Source organism: Muscardinus avellanarius, assembly GCF_963383645.1.
Source record: "Muscardinus avellanarius genome assembly, chromosome: 9".
Classification (NCBI taxonomy): domain Eukaryota; kingdom Metazoa; phylum Chordata; class Mammalia; order Rodentia; family Gliridae; genus Muscardinus; species Muscardinus avellanarius.
The window spans coordinates 55,644,512-55,666,209 of record NC_137795.1 but is presented as its reverse complement, the minus strand read 5'-3'; the positions used below and the strand labels follow the sequence as shown (position 1 = coordinate 55,666,209).

The following is a 21,698-nucleotide window of genomic DNA, read 5'->3' as shown; positions in this document are numbered from 1 at the left end:
TAGCTACATAAAATAGACATGTTTTCTGTTATTTTAATTGTATTGCTGAAATCTAATTTGAAGAATTGCAAAGAGAAAGTTAATTTACTACATTAATTATGTAATGCAAAAGACTAAGATGAAAGGGAAGAAAAACTTCTAGCTTTAAAGAACTTCATAAACTTTTAGGAACACATTTTCCAAACTTTATATTGTGTTACAACTTTTAGAAGCAGTTTCAATGGAAAAAAGGAACATCTAAGCATGCCTTTCCTAAAAATCTAGATTCTTTTGCATCTTGACTCATCCAATATATTTTATAAAATGTGATTCCCCCTGTTAAAAACAACTATGTATTTCTACCCTGGAGATTAATTCATTAATTTGCACACTCATTCATTTCATTTGGAACTATATATTGTTTCTGAAATTATACTTTGCATGGAAAAACTAGTGAGATCAGCTAAGAAGAAGACAGGCGGAGGAAAACAAGTGATTAAAATGGAGTTTAATAGATTCTAGTTGTGGTTTATGTACCAGGTGCCAGGGAATAGTTTATGTGTTAAAAGGCGATAGACAGAACAGTATGGTAGGGAGAAGGTGAAGCTGGAGGCAGGGAAAACAGATTGAATGTGTCTGCCAGGAGAGAAGAGATAAGGGCATACATTTGGGTTGTTGCATTGGAAAAGATGCAAAAGAAAGGAGAAAACATTGGTATAAATAGAAGTTGGAGGTGAGAGAGGAAGAAACAAGACAAATATCTACCATAAAAAAGTATGGAGATGAAGATAATATAAAAAGAATTATACATTATAAAAAGTGTAGAAGCAAACTTTTCATATTATGTGAGCAGTATGTATATGAGATAGTAGATGAGGTGTGTTCTAGAGTGGGAAGCAGTTTCAATGAAATATTAAAAAAGGTAACCTTTAATCAGTCGGATAGAAGATGTACCAAGGTTAGTTTGTGAAGGTACACATTGTCCTCGATTTTCAATATTAGGCACTCTATAAATCATATAACTGAGCCAGGTGTGGTGGAGCACACTTGTAATCCCAGGATTCGGGAGGACGAGACCGGAGGACTGTGGTTTGTGGACAGCCTCAGCTACTTAGTGAGGCCCTCTGCTACTCAGTGTGACTTAGTTTCAAAATAAAGAATAAAAAAGAGGGCCAGGGCTGTAGCTCGGAGGTAGAATGCCCCTGGGTTCCATCCCCAGACCCGCAAAAAAATTAAAAAATAGAAAAATAAATCATGTAATTGATAAGGCTGCCCATATCCCTTGTGTGCTTGAAAACTTGATTCCAAAATTGTGACCCAGCTTGAGTATATCTCCTGATTAATAAGGCATGTACTTTCAGCCCTATTACTGGCTAAGAGTAACATCTATCTTCTTGTTGTCTTTGCTAGCCACAACTTAATTTATGCTAATTTGTCATATTTATTTATTTGTCATATTTATGGCACCAGAAATTTGTTCTAGAAAATATACTCACACTTATTTCTATAGCACCTACATACATGCCTTACAGAAAATAGATAATACATATTGAAGAGTAGTTAGGTCATCCCAAAAATAGTTCTGTAGAGCGATAACATGAATTATTATGGCAAACGTAAATATTTCAAACAGGAAAAGGAAGTGAAAACAATAACAGAAAAAACTGACAAATTTAGAGTGTAAAAATGAGTCCTGCCAGAGATGGAAAAAAATAAGATGAAATAACAATTTATATATGGGCCTTGATGATAGCTTTAGCCAAAAGAAAAAAAGTAGCAGCAGAAGCAGGTCTGGAAGGCATGATTATGAGTATCTTACTAGGCCTGGTGAATTAAAGTTACTGTTAAATATCTAGGTAGAAACTTTTAGCTAGAATTTTGAAACTCAGTCAGACATGGGAAGAAAAGGAAGGCTGATATAGTTTTATGATACTAGGGTATGCAAGTGAATTAAAATCTCACAGAGAATTAAAAACATAATAAAATTTATAAATTATCGAACATTTTAAAAAGTAAGGAAAACTAGGAGATGACTATTTATAGAAATGGGAGGAAATAACTAGTGTCCAAAGAGAAATTTGAAAAGTGTATATATTTAGTAAAAAGGAAAAGAAAGTCATAAATGAAAAGTGAAAGTTAGATGGTTGAGAATTCTAGTTCAGGATCATGAAAGAAACACACACATGCATACACACACACACACACACACACACACTGAAAACTTTTGAAGACCTGAATACCTTATTGTGCCAATAACTGAAAAAAAATCTAAAGTAAGAAAGTAGCAGATTTTAGAATTTGGCAGTTCCTGTTGCTTTTATTAATTTTCATAAGTTTTTAATATTTTTAATCTTTAAGATACTGGGGATTTAACCCAGGGGCTCTCTATCACTACTCTACCACTCTAATACATCTAGAACTTTTTAATTTTTTAAACAATTTTTAGATAGGATTTAGCTAAACCTTCTAGGCTGGCCTGGAACTTTTGATCCTCCTGCCTCAGCTTCTTTTTTTTTTTTTAACAGTATTTATTTTTCACTAATTTATTAAACTACCCAAAGTTTCACATTCACTCTCCTTTTAATGCTCAGATCATTTCCCATTGTACAGAGTGTTCAACTCTGTTTGAAACTGGCCCACATGCTATATAGCAGGCTAAAAGGCTGTGAGGCCAGCTTCAGTAGTACTGTTGGGGTGAGTCCTTAGCTCCGGACCTCGGGATCTGCAGGGTCCTTGGCTAACGTGACCGAAAAGAATTTCAGCACGTGCCAGTCAGAGACATGGACAGAGGTTTATTTGGGAAAGGGAAGGAAATACACATTCAAGAGAGAATTTGGGCCACCTCGATATGAGGAAGACATTTTGGGGAGTTCAGGGTTCTCTTCTTATAGGGAACTTTCGTGAGGGGTGGGCTAGTGAAGGTATGTGGGGATGAACTCAGTCTGGTAGTCCTAAGGCAGTTTGTGGAGGGCAGGTGGTCTGGCCAGCCTTAGAGTCTTCAGGCTGATAGGGTTCCCCATTAGCTGATTGATGGATAAGCTGGAATATCCTAAATTATAGGTTTCTCAGAAATATTGTAGTTAACACATCAGTACTTTTCTCCCTCTTATGATCACCAAGACCAATGTTCAGATCGGATGGGATGCCTCAACTTCTTAATTCCCTGGGATTATAGTCACACACCTCCATGCACAGAAATTCCTGTTGCTTTTTTTTGTAAGAAAAAATCCAGCAGTCTAGATGTAAAGAACTGAAGATCAGGTGGCAAATGAAGCCAACTTTAAGGTTCTCTGCTTTAATGGATATTAGAAATTACACAGTATCAATGGAATTTATTTTTCATTTTTCAAAAGAAAGACATTAAAAATATTTACACCAAAGAAGAGGACATTAAATAAGGAAAGATAAACGTACAAAATGTACCTTTTTCCTTTTCTTTCTACAATCCCCACTTGCAAGTTTCTTTCTAGTTTTCCCAGGGCAATAGTACCTATTATCTCTATTTCACTGTCTTTCCTGACCTTATCTTATTCACGATCTATGGGGAAACTGCACAAGACTCTCGCTCAACTGGGCTCAGCATCGTCCCCACTCTCTTATTTCCCTTCCTGCCACATTCCCCATCTCAGTAATTGGCTCTTCTCCAACCAGTTGTTCAAATCAGAGACATCTTGCCAGGAATGGTGGCGCACGCTTGTAATCCCTGCGCTTGGGAGGCGGAGACAGGAGGATCACGCAGGTTCGAAGCCAGCAGTGCTGGCTTAAGAGACCCTGTTTCCAAATAAGAAAATATAAAATAGGTCTGGGAGTGTAGCCCGGAGGTAGAAGGGCTTCCAGGAACCCCAGTACTACCAAAAAAAAAAAAAAAATCAGATGCATCTCTATTTTCCATGATTTTTCTCACCACTGCATACATTCAGCATCCTACCTGTGAACAAAATTCATCATTCTACTTTCAAATGGTCCCTGCGTGTGTCCCTTTCTCTGTCCTCCCTGTCCCTCACACACCCAGGTCATCATGGTTTCTCACTTAAGCTTCAGTAGCAACTCCCAGACTGGTCTTCCTGCCATCACCCTTAGCTCACTATTATATTGATAGTGATATTCATACAATATATGTATTCATATCAAACATAGACTGTTTTATTTACCTCTGCAGCAGCCAAAATTACTCCATAAATATGAAGCTGATACAGTCACTATTGGGTTTTAAATACTTTAGTGTTTTCCTCCATATCCATCAGGACAAATATATTCCTGAAAATAAATGTCTTCATATTCTGAAAGATTAACTTGCTATCATAATTCCTGACCACCTCCCTCCCCATCAACTTCTCTGTGGATTAATCTCTCATGTTTTAGAATCAGATCCTGCATGAGAGACTTGGGGTGATTGGGGTGAAGGCGATTTAAAAATGACTATGCTTGATATTTTTAACTACTTCCCACCACAGACTGCACATGTAGGATGATAATTACTCTCATAAAAATTGGAGAGGTAAGTAAAGTACTCAAGAGCCTTCTCCCATGCCCCAACATCAAGTTAAGAGAGCATGACCATCTATTCATGTACTTTAGTATGCATTTCTTTGGCTAGATTGTAACTTTCTGAGAACAAGGAATATGTATATTCTTCATTTTGTTTTCTATACTGTGTATTGCACATATTTGTGATCTAGTAAAACCTACTTGGACTTAGTTAATTGAAATTCTTTGTTATTCGACTGTGTGTGTGTATGTGTGTGTGTGTGTGTGTGTGTGTGTGTGTGTGTGTGTGTGAATAACTGCACCAATATGGGTGGTAAAATTAGACCAACATCTCTCTTCATTGCTCCAGTGTTAAAGCAGAATGGATGATTGTTGACTTCGCATCTACAGCTACATTATAACAAGATTTCCAAGCTTATCATATGATTAAGCTTTTCTGTATTTTCATCATGATACTAATACATTTGTTAACATTTTGTGAGGTTGTTTTATGTGCCTTATTTGTAAATTATTTATTTTTATGAACTATTTATAACAGATGAGTAGAACTCAATTTGAAATAACTCACTTTGAAATAAAGTCAATTTTATAATTAGGCATCTGAGTTCTGAGAAAAGAAAATGTCTTGCCAAAGATCACAAAAATTGTGACTGAACTGAGTGCTTACAAGTTTGTGCTATGTCTATACACACACACTTGCACATTTTTGGGGACCTAATGTAGTGATCCTTTGGTTTATGTCAAGAATCACTAGTATGTCACATGAATTGTTCTCCTTGCCATTTGTCATGAAACAAATGTTTGTGTGTGTGTGTGTGTGTGTGTGTGTGTGTGTGTGTTTGTATAAACATATGAACAAGTAGAAATTTATGAAAAAAATCAGGTATTAATTTATATATCTTTAACACTTCTGGTATAGATTCTACTTTAAAATTATTAAGCTCTATATCAGTTTATTAGTGCACTGAATTTTATTTTTTTAATTATTATTATTATTTTAAATTTTATTTTATTGGTGCACTGTATTCATACATCATAGTGGGATACAAACTTTTGTAGACATACATGCACACATCGCCCAGTCAGCCCCTACCCGATCCCCACCCCATTCTCTCCCCATCCCTCCCTCCCATGCTTGGCTTAGTGGTTGACATCTAGTATTATAGCAATTTATCCAAAATTAAAAATGATAATCTCACATAACAGTTTTATTTGTCTGATACCAAGCTTTTGATGTCTTAAAGATAACATTTCAATATTTCTTTTTGCTTTCTTTCTTACCAGAGAATATTTTTTTCTTTTTTTTTAGGTGAAACTATCATATATTTATTTTTCAGAAAAAAAAATCTATCCTGATATGGAATATGGACTCTAGTTACCCAAAACAATCTCGAAGCAAAAACAAAGCTAGAAGATGTATATTTTCTGATTTCATACCATATAAAGCTACAATAATTGAAACAGTGTAGTACTGTTCTAAAGGCAGATATATAGACCATTGGAGTTAAATGCAAGCCTAGAGCTAACTTCTTCCCTATATTGTCAAGTTATTTTTGACAAGGTTTCCACGAAGATTTGGTGGTGGAAATAATAATCTTTTAACTAAATATTGTTGAAAAATAATAATTACATGGAAAAGAATAAAATTGGACCCTTACCTAATCCCACATACAAGTATTAACTCAAACTAGATAAAAGACCTAAATATAAATCTTAAGACTATAAACTTTTAGGAGAAAATCTGGGTCATAAAACCTCACAACATTGAAATTGGCAGTGATTTCTTGGATATGATTTCAATGGCACAGGCAACAGAAGAATATACAAACTCCCTAAAAAATAAAAGAAAATATTGTATATCCAAAGACAATGTAAACAGAGTTAAAAGTTACTAATAGAATTGGATAAAATATTTCCAAATCCTATATCTGAAGGTATATTAATATTCCAACTAGAAATCCTAAAAATTAACAACAATAAAGGCAAACAATACAATTTAGAGATAGGTAAAAGACTAACATAAATAATGAATCTCCACAGATAACCAATCTTAGTTGTCTGTTGGATGGAAACTCTTGTTTCTCTGGTTCTGGTGAGTGTTACCTATTTCTTCTTTGTAGTTAATCTCTTTGAGTATTTTCTCTAGCGCTGGTTTTGAAGACATAAATTCCTTCAGTTTCTGTTTGTCATGGAAGCTTCTTATTTCTCCATCTAATTTGATAGAAAGTTTTGCTGGATAGGAAATTTTTGGCTGGAAGTTGTTTTCGTTCAGAGTTTGGAATATGTTACTCCAAGCCCTTCTGGCTCTCATGACTTGGTTTGGGAAGTCTGGAGTGATTCTAATTGGTTTGCCTCTGAATGTCACTTGGCCCTTTGTTTTTGTTGCCTTTAAGATTCTCTGCTTGGCTTCCACATTGGTCATTTTGACAATTATATGGCGTGGGGATCCTCTTCTCGGATCCTGTCTAAAGGGAGTTCTATAAGTTTCCTGGATCTGTGTATCAACCTCTTGCTCTATATTTGGAAAATTTTCTGCTATTACTTCCTTGAAGAGATTGTTGATCCCTTTGGTATCACTTTCTTTTCCCTCCTCTATTCCAATTATTCTTAGGTTAGCTCTCTTAAGATGGGCCCATATTTCTTCAATGTCAGATTCCTGCTGTTGGATATCTTTTTCTAGATTAGAAACTATGCATTCATTTTTGGATTGCTCATCTTCTAAGAGCGAGATTCTGATCTCCATGTGGTCTAATCGGTTGTTTGTGCTTTGAATTGAGGCCTTTACTTCATTAATTGCATCCTTTATCTCTTTTTGGCTCTCTCTGAGTTCTTTTCGAAGCACCTTTATTATTTCTACAGTTATTTTCCTGATTTGATCTTCTAGAAATCTCTGATTTTCTGTTTTATCAGGTTCTGATGTTGTGGGGTTGTGCACATTCATTACTTCAGTGTTATTCCTCTTTCCCATGATTTCGGAGGTTTGTGCCTTCTCTGGGATCTTCCCTTGGGTCACTATGGCTTCACTTAAGGTGCTCTGGATCTCGAGTCTGTATTATCTCAGACCCTACTACTCCTTTACTGGGTTGTATCACAGAGTCTCCGACCCAGGGAGTCGATAGAGGCTGCTTTAAACTATGGGGGGTGCCAGGTTGCACGCTCTCCTATGGTGTGATATCTCTGCCACCACCACTCCCTCACTGGGTCAAGTCCCAGGAGGCACAATACTGGGATTTCTCCTCTGTGGCCCGCAATTTGACTCACTGTTCTTGAGTACGTAGATGTAGCTGTACTGGACTCGGTGGATTCACTGCTGCTGCCGCCGCCGGTGGCAATATGGCGCCTCTGCCACGCCCTCGGCCATGAGGCTGGCGTATTTTTTGTTCTCTGGTTTTGATTTCCACTCTGAATCCCTGCAGCGTGTGCTGAGCTCAGCCACTGGGAGCTTTAAATGCTGTCTGCGCCGAAAGATCCCGCCTGGCTGTTCCGCATCGGCTCACCTCGGCTTGCTGTAGCCGTCCGCTGAGTTCGCCGCTGCCGCCGGCAGTATGGCGCTGCTGCCGCGTCCTCGGGCGCGTGTGTCTCCTCTGTGGCCCTGAGCTCTGTTCTCAGTCCGCTTTCTCTCTGGAGCCTGGTGGTTTTTTTTTTTTTTTCTGGTGATGGTGTTTTCTGGCTATGAAAGGCGCTCTTTTTGTGGTAATGGAGATTGGTTGTTAGCGGGACTCTTAAGCCCCGCTTTTCTCGGTCGCCATCTTCCCGGAAGTCCCCTGAATTTTAAATATGACTAGAATATAGTTTGTTTTATGTTACTTACAGAGCTTGTACAATTTTTTAATAGGGAAGGTTAGCCTAGTGAAATATTCAAAGTGCATTGTCCCAGAGCAAATGTGAAAAGGAGGTTACAAGCATAAAACACATGATAATGATGATTATTTACAGGTGTGAAGATTGGAATTAAATAACTTGGATTGTCTAAAGATAAAGCTAGACTTAGGGTTCTTATCTCTTTTTTGAGCTCTTAAAATGCTGACCCTCAGGCTGAGACAGGAGGATCACATAGGTTCAAAGTCAGCCTCAGCTACTTAGTGAGGCTCTCAGCAACTTAGTGAGACCTGTTTCCAAATAAAATATAAAATAGGTCTGGTAGGATAGCCTGGAGTTAGAAAAGCCCCTGAGTCCCAACCCCAGTACCACCAAAAAAAAAAAAAAAATGCTGACCCACAAGTGTTTATTTCATTGTTACCTTGATAATGTAATACACTGTGGAATAAAGGTAGATTATTGTAAGAATTTAAATTTTGCAATGTCCTAAGTACTTCCAGTGAGACAACTCAGCTTTTTAGCCCATGATATGGTAAAACCTTGAAGCTATTACATAGTTTATATAGTTATCTAAGCCAGTCATATCAACCCAACTATTTACAAAATTTACTTTAAAGTGGGTCTCTGAAAATTGCTGATACACGTTCTGTATAATAAAAATAGACTTGATTTTTGTTGAAGTTTGTTTCTGATATTGTTCTCTCTCTCTCTCTCTTTCTCTCTCTCTCTCTCTCTCTCTCTCTCTCTCTCTCTCTCCCTCTCTCCCTCTCTCCCTCTCTCCCTCTCTCTTTCTCTCTCTTACCATCTTGCTCAGGTATTTGTTTATTTCACACTGTGTTTTAAGTTCCAGAGTCACAGAATCAAGCAAATGATGCCAAGTCCTTGAACTCATGGAATTTATATTCCATAGAAATGGGGAGGTGACAGACAAATGAAAATTAGATAGGTGAAGGGAGAAAGACAGAGAGGATAGGTCATACAATGTATTGAATTTTGTTAGGAAGAAAAATCATGCAGGGAAGCGAGAACAAAAATGCCATTGCTTTAGATAGGACAGTCAACATAGGTCACTATAATAATAAACCATTTGAACAAAGACCTGAATCAAAGTAGAAATCCAGCCTTGACATAGAAGAGCAGAGAGCTACGCACGGGAGGTGGGGCAACTCTGGGGCCAGTCTGAAGGAGCCTACTATGTTTGAGAACCAGGAAAAGATCTGTTATTGCTGTCTAGAAGTAGTTAGGAAAGGAAGAACAGGTGGGAAAAAATATGACAGATAAACAAACACAATCATAACTTCTGATTAGTGGGAGGCGTTTGGATTTAAATATATGGGGGTTGGAGAGATAATGGAGGGCTTGGAGAGGAAAGTGATGTATCAGAGTGACAACCATTCTAGCCGTTCCGTGGAAAAGGAAGTGGGGGTTGTAAAGTACAAACAGAAAGTAGCTAGTAATCAATTTTAATGATTGGGCTGGCAATGATGGTCTAGAAGGGGATGGTCAGAAATATTTATAAGTAGGGACATGATGCTAGATATAATACTGGGTATGAAGGCAAGAGAAGACTCAGGTTGACACCAGAATTTGGGGCCTGATAATCTAATCCAACAGTGTTGCAATTTACCAATATGGGATCAACAAGAGAGAAGAATTTTCCTTCTTTTATAGAGCTCACATTTTCCTTCTCACCCAGGCTTTACTTGGAATGGGAATATACTACTTAGTAGTTTACTTTAAGTTACTTTAAGTTTCCTTTAAACAACTTTAAGTTATTTTGTGTCTGAAATGAAGAATAACAATGGTAATATAGACAAGTAATACTTAATGATACTTAAAAAGTACATAGTCATTAATATCCAGTAATATGTTTGTCTTATGTGTTTATACCTATTATTTTTGCACCTATTTCTAACCTTCTGAACAAAACGAATTACATTTTCTAGAGATATGATGTGATTTTTTTTTTTTTTTTTTTGGTGCTGAGGGTTAAACTCAAGAGTATTCTAACTCTAAGCTACATCTCCACCCCTATTTTAATTTGTTTTAAAACATGTCCTCACTAAGTTGTGGAGGACCTTACTAAGTTATTGAGGTTGGCCGCAAACCTATGATCCTTCTAAGTACTGGGATTACAAGCAGGTGCCACCATGCCTAGCTTATGCAATTTAATATAATTAAGAATGCATAAAGAACAGTTTACATGAACTTAACAGTGAGCTAAAAATATTCATTTCTTGAAATATATCAAAATAGATATTAAGAAAAACTGAAAATGGACTGTAATTAATGGTATTGTTTATAAACTATAAATTAACATATGTGTTATAATTTGTCTCTCAGATCCAAGGTTCATTAGTGCTCACCTCATCCCAGAGAGTGACAACCCTGAAGATGACAAAGTATATTTTTTCTTCCGCGAAAATGCAATAGATGGAGAACATTCTGGAAAAGCCACTCATGCTAGAATAGGTCAGATATGCAAGGTGAGGTAAAGAGAAAAAAATGGGTATGATATTGTACAATCACATCTCATTGTTTTATTCTCCACCTATGTGCAAATATAATGAAAAATATTATTCAATCTTGTGTGTAATCCCAACAAAAACTTAAATGGAAAAAATGACTGGGAATATATTACAGTTGCTTTTGAGTAACTCTTCATAGTCCAACATGCAAATAGAGGAGGTGAAGTAACTGGCCTATTTCACAGTTACATTAAATGATCTTGCATTAAAACTCTCAACAGGTAAAAATGGTTTTATGGATATAGAAGTAGACTATCATACAGGAGAATATACCTTTTGATATTTATATATTTAACAACATGTTCTACAACTGGTCATCTTAATGGCTATTTGATGTTAGAATATAGGTAAAACACGTAAGAGAAATATAAAAACCTGTACTAAAATTGATTATAGCATCCGATGTACATGTGCAAACACAGACACACAAACACATACTTTTGAAGCTCTGAGCTTTATCATGCTATGGTTTTTCATTTATTGTGTGGAATAATGTTTGGTTTAATAATACATTATAATGTTAGCTATATAGAATAAAAATTGCTCAATAAATACTTATGGTTAATTAGTATCATCAATGAAAATATATAATGACAGTCCTATTTTTCACTACAATATAAAAGATAACACATATTAAAATGTGAATAAAATAAATTGCTAGTACATAATAAAACATCTTTCAACTAAAAAAACATAAAACTAAATACAATAAGGCTTACAATTGAGATATTTTATTTTAAGAAAATGCCATGAAATTTTAAAAACCATGTGTTTTGTGACCTTTTTCTTACCTCAGTCATGATGTAATTATTTATCCATAGTATATTCAATTACTAGAAAATTAAGTTTTTAACTATTTGGAAACATAATACAATGTGTGAATAGAGGAGACTCTTCTCTACAAAATGTACATCATCTTTTAAAGTATTTCTTTAAAAAACCTTATAAATAAAATACAACTCAGTGTTCTGTTTCAAAGGAACCCACATGTTTCTTTAATAAATGCACAAAACATATTAAAAGACTAGTAAATATATGACATCATAATAGAGTTTATTGCTACATTTAAGTTAAGACTCAATTTTGTTGGTGGAGATGCTTTCAAATTTTTTTTTTCTGGAATGAATTTCATTTACTAAGATTTGTGCAAATATTTCCTCAGCATGCTATCTGCAAAATATAAGTTGTTTCAACCATTTAAACTTTTAAGTTATTCAATGCTACCGTGCTTAATTGGAGAATGTATTTTTAGTATAAATCATAAGGCTTGCATTTATTGCTCATTCAGTAAATACTCACCGAATGTCACTCTACACTGAGCACTTACTGTGAAAGAGCCTGCTCAGGGGGTTAAGACTTTAAGAAACTCACAGGAAGTTAGGAGGCTTATACTAAAAACAAACACAAGGGTAATAACTGCTCATGCATGGCAAAGTGGTAACAATGGAAAAAGTGAAAGACTTCTTTAAATTTAGTCTTGGAAAAAAATTGTGTATAGTTGTCATGTAAGAGATAAGGCTTTGAAACATGTGTACAGAATCCTTATGGTAAGAGTATTTAAAATCTATATTCTTCATAATTTTGAATAATTTATTACATTTTTATTAACAATTTGTCACCGTGTTATACAATAGATATCTTGAATTTATTTCTCTTATCTAACTGAAATGGTATCATCATCTTTGACATCTCCCTAAGTCTGACTTCTTCTCTAGCCACTGGTAACCACCAGTATACTCTCTGCTTCTGAGTCCAGCATCTTTGGATTCCATATTTAAGTGAGATCATGTGATATTTGTCTTATTATACCTGGTTTATTTAAGTTAATGTAATGACCTCAAGGATCTTAAATGTTTTTGCAAATAACAGAGTTTCCTTCTTTGTAAAGGCCAAATAGTATTCCACTGTTGATATAAATCACACACACACACACACACACACACACACACAGGTATATGTATAAACATATGTATATCTGTATGTTTGTATATATATACACATATGTGTGTGTGTCCATTCATCCACTGATGCACATAGAGTGATATTTTACTGTTAAGAGAAATTTATTGTGATTAGTATCTTGAGTCAATGATTTGATCAACAATATAATAAAAAAATGATAGTTACATGTATCTGATCATTTAAAGTGATGTAAAACTTTTGAAAATGAAGAAGACTTCCATGGTTGCAAATAAAAATCTTATTTTCAAAAATGGAAAATTTAGGAATTATATTTTCTTTCTCAAGATATGAAAAATGATATTCAAAATTATTTTTTGCATGCACAGCATCAAAACCTGTTTTTCTCTGCTCCTAGAATGACTTCGGAGGACACAGAAGTCTCGTGAATAAATGGACGACATTCCTCAAAGCTCGCCTGATTTGCTCAGTGCCAGGGCCAAATGGCATTGACACTCATTTTGATGAGTTGCGTAAGTGGCTGGTGTTTTTGTATAGAAAAATTTTGTACAATCTTTTCCACAACCATAAAAACTGCAACTTTCTTTTATTTTCAGAGGATGTATTCCTAATGAACTCTAAAGATCCTAAAAATCCGATTGTATATGGAGTGTTTACAACATCCAGGTAAATAACTCTCATTACCATTTTATCAAACAAAATCTATGTCTTGTTGCATTCCAGTTTTCCATAATTAGTGAAAAAATTTTGAAAGAACCATGATGCTTTAGTCTTTGAGCTACTGTACATTTTGGGGTGGCTTAAATCATTTGTGACCAAAGAAGTTGCTTTTTTAAAAAATAAATGTTAACAAAGAATCTATCACTGTAAATGGAGTGTTGAAACAGCTTAAAATGTTCTGTATTATTCTATATATGGCTTTGACGTTAAACATTTGAATGAAATATGGAATATTATAAAAAATGGTGTATCTATGTTTTGGCAACAGTCTAGTAATATGAACTAAAAGTGAAGAAACCTAATTTAAAACATATGTATATAAAACAATTCTGTCTCCATCTTGATCTCTTTCACCAATTGCTAAATGAATAAGATTTTTTAAAAAAGAATCCAGACATTCTTTGTTACCAGCAATTACACTGAGATGAGAGATGTCTCCTTAACCATATGGGTGACATGAGAATCTGAGGAGAAAGTACATCTAGAACTATCAAAGCAGCCTGTGGTCCTTCACGTAATTCTCCATTCCACATAAGAGAATCTTTGCTGTGTCTTCCTATACATACCATTGAAATTAAACTGGGAATTTACAGCTTTAGGAAAAGTCAAACTGTTATAAATGAAACTACTAAGTTGCTTATTGGTATTTTAAAAAAGCATTAATATAAATCATGTTGTTTAAGTTATCTATATTTTAATGTTTTTTAAATGAGTAAATATATCCTCATTTTTTAAAAGAAATCGCCTCCCTCTCTCTCTCTCTCTCTCTCTCTCTCTCTCTCTCTCTCTCTCTCTCTCTCTCTCTCCATTCTACTTAGCTTTTTATTGGCCACCTTGTAATCCAAATCTTAAAAATAACCATATACCATAAAATAAGATCCCATGAAATCATACAACAAAACCTGAACTCTGATTGTTTTACATAAAATATAAAATTCAGATTGATTTTTCTCCTCTCTCCTCTACCACTTCCCACTCCACTCAGGCTCTCAGTTCCCTCCCTCTGTCTTGCTTTCTCTTCCTTCAGCTTTCTCTGCTTCCTGTTACTCATCCTTCCTAAGGCTCCTGCTGTCAATTTAGCAACAATTATCTCCCCGCCATTTTATTCAGCCTAAAGTGCACACTGTCTGTGGTTGTGGAAAGAAACACATACATATTAATTTGCATGAATACAAATAGAGATATGCATTGGGGTTGGGTAAAATATTTTTAAAAAATAATGGAAAGTCAAAAGTAAACACAAAAGTTCTATAAGTGATTGTAACAGCATGAAGAGAAAGAGTAGATGTGACATACAAGAGTGGTTTATTCTGTAAATACTAAAGATATTCACAGTGGACATGTATTTAAATTAAAAATGAACACATAGAGATGGAGACACCTAAATTACTAAATCTACATACAAGTTTCCATTCCTAAATACTTCTCTCTTATACTATAAAAACAAGGCCACTAAAGTGAAGATTAAAAGAGGATAAAAGTTACCAGAATTTAATCTATTTCTTCTACTTCCTCATGCTTATCACAGTAATTCTCAAACTTGACAATGCTCTAGAATTACCTGCCAAGCATGTGTAAAAGCAGGTTTCTCTTTTTCATGATAACTTAAGGAAATACATTTAAATTAAGAAAAACAAAAATAACAATACAATCAAGGTTGCCAGTCCCTATTCTTAAGGGTTGTGACTCAACAGTAATGAAATGTAGCCTAAGATGTTGAATTTCTAACAGATGATGTTCTTGCCGTGGGTCTAGGGACCACCTTCTGTTTGCCAGTAGCTTAGTGAGTACAATAATTTGACTTTTTTCATTGAGAAGGATGCTTGTGAGTCTAGTAGCTGTGAATTGCATTCATCAAATCTTTCAAAGCTGATTTCATGAATAGGTAAGCAAAATACATTGAGAGTGGAAGAAGGAGATAAAGCAAATGTCACATTAACCAAATGTGACCGTCACATGTATTAATTTGCTATTTATTCTATCATGAAAATATTAAATTCTACAATTTTTTAAGGTTTACCCTAAGAGAAGTACTATGTGGTAATGAATAGGGCAGAAAGACAACCAGGCTGAGTCCCTTCCCTCGGGAAGCTTGTAGCCCACCAGGCGTAGTTTCCAATAATAAATTCTTAGGAACACATGGTTTTCATTGGTCTGATTTATATGTAATTTTATTTGGGTGAGAGATCAGCTAAAAGATAAACATTTTATACTGCACGAGTGTATAAGTGTCCAATATTTTGTACAAATATGTACCTCAAGTCATATGAGCAAAATAAAATTGGAACTTGTAGCAGCTCAATAAGACTTCAGTTTGCTTTCATCACCTGATCTCGGTTTAGCAAAATGATAGGGATAATTGCTATAATTTTCTACTTTAACTGTGGTAAAATAGCTATCAACTTAAAACTAGTTTCTGTGTTGGAAAGAGATTATTTTAAGTGTCTTCGCAAAAACCAAACTCTGCTCCTAGATCTCATATCTCTGGTGATTTGAAAGATAAAAATGATATAAGGTGAGCAGCAGGCTGTGGCATATGCCTGTAATTTAAGCTACGGGGGAGGCTGAGAAGGAGGATTACAAATTCAAGGCCAGCCTGGGCAACTTTGGAAGGCTGTCTCAAAATAAAACAACAACAACAACAACAACAACAAAATAAGGACCCAAACATAGTTCTGAGGTAGAATGATAGTGAGTTCAATCTTCAGTTCAGGAAAAAGAAAAAAATATATATATATATAATTATATATACATATATTTATGTATGTATACTATGTGTAAACTGTTACATATATATTACATATAGAAAATACACACATAAACACAACATTTATAATATATATGTATATATATATATATATGTAATGCGAGAAAGCATTTGCCCTTAACTATTACTATTTTCTACAAGTTTCAACTTATGAGTCTTCAACGTGTGTGTGTGTATGTGTGTGTGTGTGTGTGTGTGTGTGTGTGTGTGTGTGTGTGTGTATTCTACCTGAAATCTAGACCCCTAGCCCTATTTTTTTATTTTAAAATGGGATCTTGCTTAGGGCCTTGCTAAATTGCTGTGGAGCCTCTTCAGCAGTCTTCCTGGGTCATCCTCCCACATAGGATTACAGGCGTGCACCTCCATGCTAAACAGAGTTCTTAAACCTACTCTTTATTTAAGGTGTTTTTAGTTTCAGTACAATTCTTGAGTCTTAGACAAAGTTTATATATTTATTTCATCTGATACTTAAATACCAACTTAGAGATGCTCTCTATATTTTTCAATCGAATTTTAATAGGTCACATTTGATATGAATACATATATTCTATGAATACTAACGATGGTTTCATTATGTTTTGTAGTTGAGAAATCATAATTAGTTCTCTTGGGCTTTGTAGAAATACAGGCATGTGAAGTAAATAATCCCTAATATTTACTATTGCCAAAATTTTATTCAATTTTGATCGTTAATATGTGACATTTAATAACTCAGTGTCAATAGTTTTCTTGCCATTGTATAAAGATGAACGTCAGATCTCATTCTCTCTCCCTTTTAGTAACATCTTCAAGGGCTCCGCCGTGTGCATGTACAGCATGAGTGATGTAAGAAGGGTATTCCTCGGTCCGTACGCTCACAGGGATGGCCCCAACTATCAGTGGGTGCCCTATCAAGGAAGAGTTCCCTATCCGCGGCCAGGAACTGTAAGTGGCTTAGATGTGTAATGTGTGAATTGAATGTGTTTCTGCCAGAGGTACAACATAAATGTAGATACAAACAAATATTAAGCATAGATATAATTTACAATCAAGACCCCAGAATTACAAATGAAAGCAAGACTAGAATTTCCCATAGAGTTCCACATTTTTATTTATTTATTTATTTATTTTGGAGGTACTAGGGATGGAAACCAGGGGCATTGTTCCTCTGAACTATGTCTCCAGCCCTATTTTTTAGTCTTTTTAGTTTTGAAACAGGGTCTCACTGAGTTGTGAAGGGCCTCACTAAGTGGCTGAGGCTGTTCGCGAACCGTGATCCTCATGTCTCTGCCTCCAGAATGCTGGGATTACAAGTGTGCACCACCATGCCCAGCTGAGTTCCACTTTGCTTTTGTTTTTTTTTTTTTGTTTGTTTGTTTGTTTGTTTGTTTGTTTGTCTTTTTTGCACATCTGGGAATGGAACCCAGAAACATTTGACGTCCGAGCTATACCTCCTCCCCCCCTATTTTTTATTCTTTATTTTGAAACAGGATCTCACTAAGTCGTGGAGAGCCTCACTAAGTAGCTGAGGCTGTTGGCGAACCGCGATCCTCCTGTCTCAGCCTCCCGAAGGCTGGGATTACAAGCGTGCGCCACCACATCCAACTGAATTGCACATTTAAAAGCATGCTCATAGCCAGGCACACGTCTATAATCTCAGCACTTGTAAGGCTGAGATAGGAGGATCACAGGTTTGAGGCTAGCCACAGCAATCTGGTTTTATATAGATATTGCATATTTCTGTAACATTAAATAATTTTATAAATAACTTTAAAACAAGAAGTAAATTATTTTGTTATTTTAGTATTTCCTCATAAATTCCGTACGTTTTTCTTGAATCCGGAATCTTCCTCTTTTAGCCTCCACAGTACTGGTAATCTACATGTATACCACCAGACCTGACACAAATTCAGTTTTTGATCTAAATGTGTCTCCAATATATTTGGAATTGATAATAACAATGAGAAAACTTTGAAAATTACTATATTACAGAATTCATTCTAAGGGAGATTATACATATATTTAGCTTTCGATGTAGAAAAAGATCTCCCAACCAAATATTGTTCCCATCTCACAGATGAGAACTCTGAGGCAAAGAGGTGGTGGTAAGTAATGGCGCCAGCTTTCAGTCTAGGCAGCTTAGTTCTCACCCACTCTTCACAGACAGTTATAACAATATGAATTAAATCGGCAAGCCACGTACTCCAAGTGCTAGCGATCTAGACGTTAGAAATGGCACCTCGCTTTTAATAAAATTTGCTTCTATGAGTTTATTCATCCCAAAGGGTTCTGGCTGGAAATATACCATCCCATCAGAACTATCTGAAAAAAAATTAAATGACCCTCAAACAATATGTCAGTACCAGAACATTTCTTCATTTTTAAGCAACAGCCTATAAACTGGGTTGCATTAAATACAGAATAAAAGGACAATAAGGCAATAGATAAGATAAATTTTAGGGGAAAATAAAATAATTTTCCTACTTCAATTTTTAATCACACATTTCTACATTTTTACTAAATTTCCTACTTCAATTTGTAATCACATTTTTACATTTTTACAAACTGTCCTTACACGGTAGTAAAGAAACACACAAATAATTTTAAATATCATGAGAATGTTTTGTTGTTTTTTTCCAGAGTTTTATATAGATATTGCATATTTCTGTAACATTAATTATTTTATAAATAACTTTAAAACAAGAGGTAAATTATTTTCTTGTTATTTTTTGTATTTCCTTACAGTTATATGTAAACATATATATGCATATAGGTTATCTTGTTTCAAAAGAGATTTATTCCTCATGAATTATGCATGATTTCTTCAAGGTAATAGCAAAGACAATTGATTTCTCATTCTAAACTTCTTGTAAGATCAGAATCATGTCTTAATTATATTTCATCTCTTAAGATTTTGCATTAAATGGCAGAAATTACTTATGCATAAGACAAAAGGCATGAGATTGGAGTAGTCTATGAATACATGTACTACATAATTAAATGCAATGAATAGAGATACAGAAAAATCTCCACTTTCTCATTTCTATTTTATTGCCTCATGTGGAGTGTTTCTATACAGAGGTGGCATTGTGCCAGCACACAGCAATGCATACTGTCTGATTTTTAGAGCCAGTATCTCTTCAATGAGGTCACCGTGTCCTGAAGGGCCAGCTTCTGTCTCATGTAGACTGCTAAACACTTTTTATAACACCTCTTTATTTTTATAATTACTCTATTTACTAAAGTCATGAATGTTAGCTTCTCAAGATTGTGTTACAAAGGAAGCCACAAAGATGCTACAGTAAAAAAAAAATTTAAAATATGGAAGAGAATAATTCTTAATTTCTCTAATCTCATGATTAATTGTACCGGTTTATCATATTTCACTCACTATGTCAGCTATATATAAACCATTAAGGCCATATATCATCATATAATTTATAATTCTATTCATTAGATTTTAATCAATAGGTATTCTCTTTATCTTAATAGTGTCCCAGTAAAACATTTGGTGGGTTTGACTCTACAAAGGACCTTCCAGATGACGTTATAACCTTTGCAAGAAGTCATCCAGCCATGTACAATCCAGTGTTTCCTATTAATAATCGTCCAATAATGATCAAGACAGATGTAAATTATCAGTTTACACAAATTGTTGTAGACAGAGTGGATGCAGAAGACGGCCAGTACGATGTCATGTTTATCGGAACAGGTAAAGTTTTTCAAATCCAGCTATGTGTTTTCTTTTAGAATACGGCGTTTAACTAAATATAATTAGAACTGAGCCAGGTTTTATGATAACTGTCAAGATATAGTTCACCTCCAGCAAATGACTAAAAACTTGAATAGCCTACTATTAAAAATGTGCTATTTTTTAGACACGTAGAAACATATCATATAAAAGAAATTTCATTTACAATGAAAAATTGATAAATATAATTAGGTACAGCTTTTGATTAGAAAAACATTCAATGTTCATAAATGAATCACAACACCTTTTTGCCCAGTGGTGTTTTAGAACAGATATATTACTCAAACCATGCTCATAGTTTCAAAGACATTAAATAATGATTCCATAATATATTAATGAAAATTAGGTGAACTTTAAAATTGCTGTACAGTGAAAAGCTTCTAGCAAGTAAATGTTAGTATCAAATTTTGTTCATTGGTTCTGCAATATAAGAAGGAAAGGGGGAAAAGGAAAACTTTGTCAGAAATTGGCCCAACAAATCATAACTTTCTGTAAAATTTTGATAATATTTTTTTACTAATTTCATTATAAGAGAAAATTTTTCACATGTATTTTAGAGTTAATCCCATTGTTATTATGACATGCTATTTTATTTTCTTCTACTCTTTTTACTAGTTGTTCCATTTTGAGTTACATATCTGAAACTTGCTACTTAAGGTCAGATTCCAAGGTAATAAATTCCTAGTCTCCATTAACATTGTTAACTGACATAAATCAATGGGAAACAGAGTGAGCACTCCACTGAAACCTTGTATAGTAACATTTATTTACCCTTGGTGAGAAACAGGGAAAAAAATCACGTTAATTGCAGGAGAATTGCAACTGGGCAGCAAGTGTTTTAAAGGCTTAAAGTTTTATAACAAAATTGTGAAATACCTGTGTTACCAGGTGGAACAGTGTCATGTTCTTTTACTGGCAAGAAATCTCCTCTATCCAATAAAAGTATTTTAATGATACTGAAGCTTCCAATAAATTATAAGCACAAATTTTAGGTTGTAAATATCTTTAGAACATGAAATAACTGGATTTCCCTTGAGTAAATATTAGTTTAGTGTTTAATGTCAAATTATAAACTAGTCTTTCTGCAGAGTAATTTAGTTGTTCAATAATATCACACTTGTCTTTTTCTTCACCTATGGCTTGAAATTGTTGAGAGTCCCTCACTCACTGTCAAAGCAATGATGCTTCTGGGTATTTGACCAAAGAAACCCAACTGTGAGCTTTTAATTCCTCTTGGACACAAACAGTCTGTAAAGGCCCCAATTTCATGAGAATGTTGAATGTCTGCTGTTGCGGATGGCTATAGGTCAGTACAGACCAGGGTCATCTGTCAGCAGAGTAAATTGATTACAGTAATTTTATCTTTTAACTAAGTTGCACATCATAGTCTATTGATTCTAGTTGAGTAATCTGATTCAATTTGTGTGAAATTGTTTGAAATACTACTCAGAAAAACTTGATCTCGAACACAGATAAAGATCTGTTTGGGTACTGTAGACCTGATCAGAAGCAGTGAGTAGATTAACCTAATTTCCCTTTAATCTTCTGTGTTATGAGTAGTCTAAGGTCCTGTAAACATAGAAGGATCCTCTTAAAAGAGAGCTTTTTTTTGTTGCAACTTTACAAAGGATAAATTAACAGATTTTCTTGATCATATTTAGCACATCAATAATATGAATGCACTGAATTATTTTTCTGGAGTAATTTATTCTTTATTGGTAAGGTTTTCTTCATAAACAGTCTTTTA

The 21,698-nt window shown here is 34.7% G+C and overlaps 1 protein-coding gene across 1 annotated transcript in view; it reads left to right on the top strand.

The window, feature by feature from the left end:
• The window catches only part of SEMA3A (semaphorin 3A), a gene marked incomplete at its 3' end in the record, with an annotated part of 211,311 nt that overhangs the window by 154,432 nt on the left and 35,181 nt on the right, over positions 1-21,698 (top strand). Inside the window, exons 7-11 of the mRNA XM_080701418.1 lie at positions 10,630-10,772; positions 13,132-13,246; positions 13,331-13,400; positions 17,001-17,145; positions 19,693-19,912. Of these exons, the coding sequence (XP_080557544.1) occupies positions 10,630-10,772; positions 13,132-13,246; positions 13,331-13,400; positions 17,001-17,145; positions 19,693-19,912 (693 nt within the window). The remainder of the gene's footprint in view (positions 1-10,629; positions 10,773-13,131; positions 13,247-13,330; positions 13,401-17,000; positions 17,146-19,692; positions 19,913-21,698) is intronic.